The sequence below is a fragment of the Lycium barbarum genome, chromosome 1 (genome assembly GCF_019175385.1).
Source record: "Lycium barbarum isolate Lr01 chromosome 1, ASM1917538v2, whole genome shotgun sequence".
Lineage (NCBI taxonomy): Eukaryota > Viridiplantae > Streptophyta > Magnoliopsida > Solanales > Solanaceae > Lycium > Lycium barbarum.
Window position 1 is genome coordinate 166105424 of NC_083337.1, and position 8273 is coordinate 166113696.

The 8273-nt window shown below is 33.4% G+C and overlaps 1 protein-coding gene across 1 annotated transcript; it reads left to right on the plus strand.

Moving 5' to 3' along the window:
* Positions 1 to 470: 470 nt before the first annotated feature.
* LOC132605396 (protein POLLENLESS 3-like) lies at positions 471 to 4469 on the plus strand. The gene is made up of 5 exons (XM_060318557.1): positions 471 to 862; positions 1797 to 2009; positions 2795 to 2943; positions 3035 to 3103; positions 3200 to 4469. The coding sequence occupies exons 1-5, from the start codon at positions 680 to 682 to the stop codon at positions 4275 to 4277; spliced, it is 1692 nt and encodes a 563-aa protein (XP_060174540.1). The 5' UTR covers positions 471 to 679; the 3' UTR covers positions 4278 to 4469.
* Positions 4470 to 8273: the final 3804 nt, after the last annotated feature.

The window sequence follows — 8273 nt, forward strand, 5'->3', positions numbered from 1 at the left end:
TTCAAGTATTTATAAAGAAGTAAAAGAACACGTATATGGATTCTATCACTTAGAATCCATTGCAAATTAGGATCCCTCTTTTTAACGTGATTTACCATACTTGTGTTGATTTCTTTTGCCAAAAGCTTAAGTGAAATATTATAAAATAAGGGCAAAAAATTCAATCAATATTTCCAAGACCCTTCATACTTTTAATATAGTATAGATTATCGTAATACTTACGTTATTTGATCTCTTCCGCTTAATTGATTTATTTACTTATGCCTAGTTTTTCTTTTTATTGTTTTTTCTATGAAAATGAGCCCTCAAATTTCCTCCTAATTTCTACCACCTTGCTTAATTTGGATGTACACGTGACTGACACATGCTAACCCAATTGCATTTGCAAGCGTCTCCTATTATGTCAACGGATACCTTATATTTAACGGCTAGTTTGTTCTCAATTGAGCGCTTTCTTGGTGATCAAAGTATCTTTTCTTTATCTTTCTTTCGCAATATTAATACCACTTTCTTGGTGATCAAAGTATCAATTTTCAGTAGATAAAGAATTGATCATTCCATCTGTTTTACTAAAAAGAAAGTCTCTCACAGTTCATCTTCCAAGAACTCACAATCCATTGTGAAAGTCATCCATACTATTGTATTTTCTTGCAAAGGGTCTTGTGGGATTATCTTAAGAATGTGGAAGAATAACGATAAGGGGTCTCCGGCGAGGGGATTCTTGACCCCACCGCCTAAATGGAGATCACCGGCGACGGAGAGGTGGCCAACTTGTGCACAGAGTGCTAAAGCTGATCTTTTTCATGTCATTCATAAAGTTCCTTCTGGTGATTCTCCTTATGTTAGGGCCAAACATGTTCAGGTCAGTGTCTCTTCTACTTTCTTTTTTATTGCTGCAATGTAATTTTTTTCTGTGAGTCTTAATTTATTTCTTGCTTTACATTAGTAATTTGTTGATAAGATAATACTATTAGTTGTGATATCATACTGACATTGTGGAAGAGTATTGAACCATATTAATGAAGATTTTATGGGCATTCTATCCGAGTTATACTATATGTATAGGCAATAATTGTCAAGAGCTAACTTACTTCAATTCTGTTGACTCTTCTTTTCTTTTAACTTACTCCATGATAATTTCTTGCTGTGAGTCTTAATTTCATCTTGGGGTCTTACATTAGTAATTTATTGATTGAATGATACTAATATTGGTTGTGATTATAAAATTTTATTATGGAAGATTATTGAATCATATTAATGAAGATTTTACGGACAATCTATCTGAGTTATACAATATGTATAGGCTAATGATTGTTCAGAGCCAACTGAATGTTTCAATTATTACCTTTTTTTCCTATATAGCCACTGTATTTCACATAATATCCTTATGGGGTTTTATTAGCAAATTTGTTTTTGAACTTATTTACTCTGGAATGTCCTTAATTGGATCATGATATCATATTATGTAAAGAGTATTAAATCATATTAATGAAGATTTAATGGGCAATTTATCGGGGTTATGCTATATGTAATTATGTATAGAGTAATAGTGAGCCAACAGAAATTTTCAATTTTTTGCCTTTCTTCCTGATAATATCCACTGTTTTTGACATAATACCCTTGTGGGGTTTTATTAGCAAACTTGTATTTGAATTTATTTACTGTGGAATGCACTCAATTGGATTAGGTGCTTAAGTATAACATATGTTAAACTCGGGGTAGTTGCATTTTCTTGATAAGAAATGTGTTCATTTCTGTTTTTTTATCAATAAGTTGTTACTAATCATAAATGGCAGTTAATTGACAAGGATCCAAGCAAGGCAATTTCTCTGTTCTGGGCAGCAATTAATTCCGGTGACCGAGTTGATAGTGCCCTGAAAGACATGGCAGTGGTGATGAAACAGTTGGATCGTTCAGACGAGGCAATCGAAGCAATAAAGTCATTTCGACATCTTTGTCCCTTTGAGTCACAGGAATCGATTGACAACATCTTGATTGAACTCTACAAGGTAAAAGTTTATCATCTTAAATCTGATAGATACCTTTATCTTATATTTGAATGTGACTGAATGGAAATAATAGTTCTGTATTGAAGTTTACATTGTTTTATACTTGAATGTTGTTTATTACGGCATGTATATCCTGGTTATCTCTGCCTGCACCATTTCGTAGTACATATTGGTTCACATAATTGTTACTGTTATTGTAAAGAGTAGTAGTTATATGTGTCCTCCTGTTTAAGGCCTACTACCGTCCAATTTCGACCAGCACATTTCCCTGATTTATACAAAAGCCAATTAGATGTCACTGCAAAAACTCATTTATAGGAATAGATGTAATGGCATCTCTTTATACACTTATCGAGAGTCAATATTTGTGGAACTAAATAATTGAACGAAGAAAATGAAGAAGCGAAGGGAGGGATACTGTATCAATAGGAACAGTTGTGTCTTAGAAATATGAACAGATAATCCGAAAGAAACACTGAATTTAAACCACTTATAACGGTTCCAAACTCTTGCTAGGTCTTGCTCCTTCCATCTACTAATCATAAAAGATCTCTATAAATGGAGTTGTTATGAAATCTAGCAACCTCTGTGTTCTAAAATATGAGGATGCTGCTCTAATGATTGTGCGAAGACTAGAGTATTCTTGTTTCTTTAGTCGTGACCATTTTGCTTATATTTGTTTTTCTATAATATGAGGATGCTGCTCTAATGATTGTCTGGATCCTAGAGTGCTTTTGTTTCTTTATCTCGTGACCACTTTGTGCTTACATATGTCTTTTCTGCAGAGATCTGGTAGGATCGAAGAAGAGATTGAAGTACTTGAACTGAAACTGAAGAACGTAGAAGAAGGCATAGCATTTGGTGGGAAGAAGACTAAGATTGCTAGATCTCAAGGAAAAAAGGTTCAGATCACAATTGAAAAGGAGTACTCAAGGTTGTACCAGCATTAATTTATCTTCAACTTCAGCTTTATCTCTTTCTTGTCTAACATAAACAAATTCCTGCAATTTTCAAAATAAGTGCAGATTGTTGGGGAACTTGGCATGGTCACACATGCAACTGAAGAACTATAATTTGGCAGAAGAGTACTATAGGTAATAATACAAACTAAACAGACAAAATTTAGCACTTGGAGATGTGGTTTTATATGGAGAAAAGTGCTCATTTATAAGGAAATTGTTTTAATGCAGAAAAGCACTCTCTCTCGAACCGGATAAGAACAAGCAAAGCAATCTGGCGATCTGTTTGATGCATCTGAACAAGATTACAGAAGCTAGGTTTCTGATTCAAAGCATAAAAGCTTCAGATAGAAGGCAGATGGATGACTCATGCACTAAATCCTTCGAGCGTGCCACTCAAATGCTAGCTGAATTAGAGTCTCATGGCACTCTGAACTCTAAGGAACCGGAGGATGCTTCTAGACCTCCAAAGAACTTTTTTACACAACCAAGAAGATTTTCATGTTCAGTCAATGAAAGCAATGGGTTCACTAAGGACACTGTTAATGCCTGTAGTCGAAGATTGTTATTTGAGCAAACAACAAATAACGAGAATGTTGAGAACCATAATTTCAACAAGCTCGTTTCTGCTAATGAGATGAGCATAAAAGCGTCTCTTGTACGTGGACAAGCGTTCTCTAGGTCATGGAAAAATGGTAACATGAAAAGTGAATGTGATTTGCAGCCACTTTACTACAACAAATGGAAAAAGAACTCTTCGGGGACTGATGCATCAGATAAAATTTCTCTAGAGTCGTCTAAGTCTCCCACAGAATCATCGGCTGATAATACAAGTGCAAGAAAATTTCCTGAAGATGTGGTGACATTAACGGATACCACTGAATACTTGGAGAGCACAAACGTGAAACTGTTAGACTTGGCTGCATGCAAAAGCAAGAAGAGCTGGGCTGATATGGTGGAAGAGGACGAACTAGGTTTCCAATTCCATGAAACTCCATGCAAATATTCTGATGCCAATGAGAATGTCGATTCCAATATTATTAATCTTGGCCAGAAGATTGAATCATTGTGTCTGAGTGAAGGATATCATACGCAGCCTGGACGAGAAGTGAGGCGTTCCTTGTGCTTTGATCAGAATGACAGAAAAGAAAATTGTTCATCTAAATTTCAGTTGAAAGATCTTAAGATTGGAAGCTTGAACCCCTTACCACCTATAGGAGACATTGCTAATCAAACTCCAGTCACGCTGAGGCGAAGGAACAGATTGCAAGTATTCAGAGATATAACTCCTGAAAGTCCTAAACCTTGAACTATTATCATTTACAGAAATAAATAGCAACACTGTAAACGGAAATGTTTTGCTGTCTGCTGTAAGTTTAGCGTATTTGTTGGCCGATCTTATGATCGTTTGATGACTGCTAGACATGTCATGCTAGCCATAAGAAACACGTGTTGGTAAGTGTATAAAATTTTGAAAGTGATGATTACTTTTGCCTTTTCATTAGTAGAACTGCAGATTGGACATACTTTTTGCCTGATGACTTGTGCTAGACTTATAAGAGCATTTTGGATGTTAATTCTTTGGTGTATGGTATAAGGACAAGGAGAACCGCTTAGGTGAAGGGATTCACCTTGCTTAAAGTTCCCTGGTGATCTAGCTGCTGGAAGATATTTGTTTTTCTCAAGCATTAATTGTGAACTCTTTTTGCCACCTTTAATTTATTCCAACTTAGTAAAAATAGTTGTCTGTTATATCAGAGCTCGATTGGAATCAAATCTTTGTGATCTTTGGAACTCACACTGAAGACTTCCAATTCGCTCTGACTATTGCATGAAATATGAATAACCCCTCCTCTCTTTGATTATTCAATTGGACAGAGGGTAGTTCCTATATCATCCAACTCTCGGAATCAAAGCAGGAATTTACATTGAGATTTTCAGTCTTACAATTAAAAAAAAAATGCCATACATCACTTACATTTTTCATGCTTATATAGCAAGATTTAAGATGCTTAATGTTCAAAATCCTTCTTTTGTTTCCAAAATTGGAACTTGGCCTTAGATGTTGATTGTCCTTTCCGAGATATCAACTTTCTCCAATGAACATGGTTTGGAATATGTCATTCCAAAAAAAGTTATATGCATCTCAAAGACTCAAATTCTGGTTCCTGAAGACCTCTATGTATCAGAACAGGTGTAGAGAGCTGACTCCGATTCTCTTGTAATTTGTAAGTGAGAATAAAATCTTTATGTTAACGTGTAGGAAATCGGTAATATAAAACACATGAGATCTTTATAGGTACAGTTTCTTCTATTCAAATTGTAAATTGTAAGGATTAGTATTGGCTATCCGTCTTTAAGTGGTGTTACTAGTCATTCCGGAGGATGAATGGATAGAGCACTTCCATCTAACTGGTGTTTCATCCTACGTAATAGTATCTGATACCTTCACATATTTTCCCTCAGTTGTGGTTAAATTTTGATTTTGCCCTTGTGATGTATGACTCAATACATTTAATCTTTAATTAATTAAAATGTGAGTTTTTGGGATCGGAAATATATTATATTTACTATGTTTAGAAGTACATGGAGTAATGATATAAGTTAACATAACACACCAGTAATTAAATGATTAAACGGTTAATACTTCAGGAAATTTGTTAGTATTCACAAGCAAATGGATCAAAAGTGCGAATTTCAAATAATTGAAGGTTATATGTGATTAGTCAGATATCTTAAGAACTAAGATTAGAATTTATCAATAACTAAGGAGACCGAAACTGCTATTAAACCCTTTTTTGGTTGCCAAAAGACAAATTAAAAAGGTAATTTAGAAGCCACCATATAACTTGAAAACATACATGCAGCAAGTAACATTACATAACCGTTTAACGACCGGTTCTTCATTACTTCTGCTCATCAAAACTGGAAAAATTCATAGATTGACAAAATGGTGCTTAAAAAATTCTAATATTCCTTTTAGAATGTCCAAACAAACAAGGAGGTCCAGCATTTCTTGAATAAATTACGCAAAAAGTTGTTAGCTCAGCCGTCCAAAATAATTTAACTAGTAGAAGATAAGATAGAAAAAAGAAGGTCCAGAAACTTAATTACTTAATTATCAGCAGATATGATAAAGTAATGTTTTAATTGATGCATTTGGTTTGTTAATAAAAAAGCTCATTTTTCTTTTATCAAGTGGTAAAGCACCAAGTCCACCATTACGTACCTACTCAATACTATTATTGCACTTATAGCTAATTGGCCCTCAGTTTTTAATTAATCTACATTGGAAAGCATCTAAGACTATTCATACCAAATTAAAAAATTTGATCAAGACAACATAATTACTTTGATTATCACATCATAATTACAAGCCATCACTTTCTCGCTCCTTTTTAAACAAACTTAAACTTGTGGCAGTCCTTTCTTGATCGGAAGTCGGAACTATACGTACATATTGTAACAGTATACTCCCTCTCAACTTTTGTTATACATTTTTTTCTTTTAGTCTGTTAAAAAAAGAATGATGTATTTCCTTATTTGATATCCCTTCCGGATAAAAAAAAGAGTCCAATTAACCTTTTTTTTTGGGTCAACAAAAGAGTCCACTTAGCAAATCAAGAAAGAATTAACCTTATTTTTTCATAGTTGCCGCTATTAAGTGTTATATGATCAAATCCCAATGTCTATTTAATTAGGGATAGTTTAGTCAAATTACCTATTTTGGTCTACGAGTTAGTATTTTCTTAAGGGGTGGGTAAATGGCTAAGTAGATTCTTTTTTTGATCCAGAGGGAGTAACAATTTAATTTTAAACTTTATCTTTTACGCTTAACGAAATGATTTATAATCACTCAAATATCTTTGACTTGTTTTTTATCACAAGATTTAAAAATCTTTCTTTATTTCTTAAACTTCGTGCCCAATCAAACTATATCATATAAATTGAAACGGAGGGAGTATATTCTTCCACTCTCTTTTTTCAAAATTTTCCATCTGGCTGGACCAATTTGTTGGCCATTAATCTCCTTTTGCAGATAATGATGAAAAGCTGTTTTTCAAATTAAAATAAGAGATTAGAACCTTATAGAAGAAAATGTTAAAGTTGTCCATTTTGATATCACTCCATAAATAAGAAGTCATATTTGGTTTTATCAGATTGTTCTTAAAAGCTTATCATCAAGATTACACATATTTGTAGGTTTACATATGTACTCAAACCTGAGGGCAAAAATAATTTCACCAAAAAATTAATTAACATTAGCTATGGAAATCGTTGCTAATGTTTTTTTATAATCCGTATTAATCCATCGTTAAACAAGATTCCGGACTAATTTTTATTGTTTAGTGATAGAAGTTATCCGTGTCTAATTTTTAAGTTTTTGTAGTAACAAAAATGATCCTTCATATACCATAAGTTATAAATGTTAATCTACAGATTAATCTCTAATAAGCAGAAATGATATATTGATTAAGTGATGCTGCCTACAATCACAATTTAGATAGCTGACTATGGTTGTCTCCATCATAGATTCCACCGTCGGCAAAATGGTCGGTTCGAGCAACAATCATTTCGATGTATCCTATTATCATTCTCCTTATTTTTGGTCGGCTGTACATACTATTTCCATTCCTTTTTCTAATCTCTTTAATTTCTGGTATACACTTTGTGCACCCATAATGTCTGCTTCTTTTCATTTAATTTGGTTAAATTTACCTACAATAACATATAACTCATCATATCAAGTATGATATGATAAGATAATTAACCTAAAAAAGCAAATTAGTATAGCCGGTTAAATAAAATTCTTTACACTATAGTACTCCCTCCATTCCATAATAAGTAACTTTTTAGGCTTTTCATTTTGTTTCAAAATAATTATTTACATAATCAAAAATCATAAGTGGTGCTTTAAGATTTCAAGAAGAAATTGATCTTCTTCTTCCAAAATGACTCTTATTTACGTAATCAAGAATCATTAAGCTTTTTTTTTTTATAGGCATTTAATTAGGGGTAAGTTAGTAAAAACACTCCAAATTTTCTAGGAGTGAACACTTTCTTAAGGGGTATTTATAAGCCTAAAAAATCACTTATTATGAAATGGAGGGAGTACATAATATTTTTTTAACTTAACTCCTTTTTTTCCCTTTAACCAACGGTTGGAACCCATTGAAATGCCACATGTCAGCATCCAAATAAATTGGAGGCACGCCTGAGACAATGACAGGTGGCTTCCAACCCAAGGGTATCTTCTGATTAGTCCACTGTATTTAAGTGGCACTAACTTGCTATGAAATAAACA

Bases quoted from the DNA above. Each gene is read 5' to 3' on its own strand.
- LOC132605396 (XM_060318557.1), top strand. From the start codon at position 680: ATGTGGAAGAATAACGATAAGGGGTCTCCGGCGAGGGGATTCTTGACC. The intron at 863-1,796 runs GTCAGTGTCTCT...CATAAATGGCAG, and splicing joins TTAGGGCCAAACATGTTCAG to TTAATTGACAAGGATCCAAG. The intron at 2,944-3,034 runs GTTGTACCAGCA...AAATAAGTGCAG, and splicing joins ATTGAAAAGGAGTACTCAAG to ATTGTTGGGGAACTTGGCAT.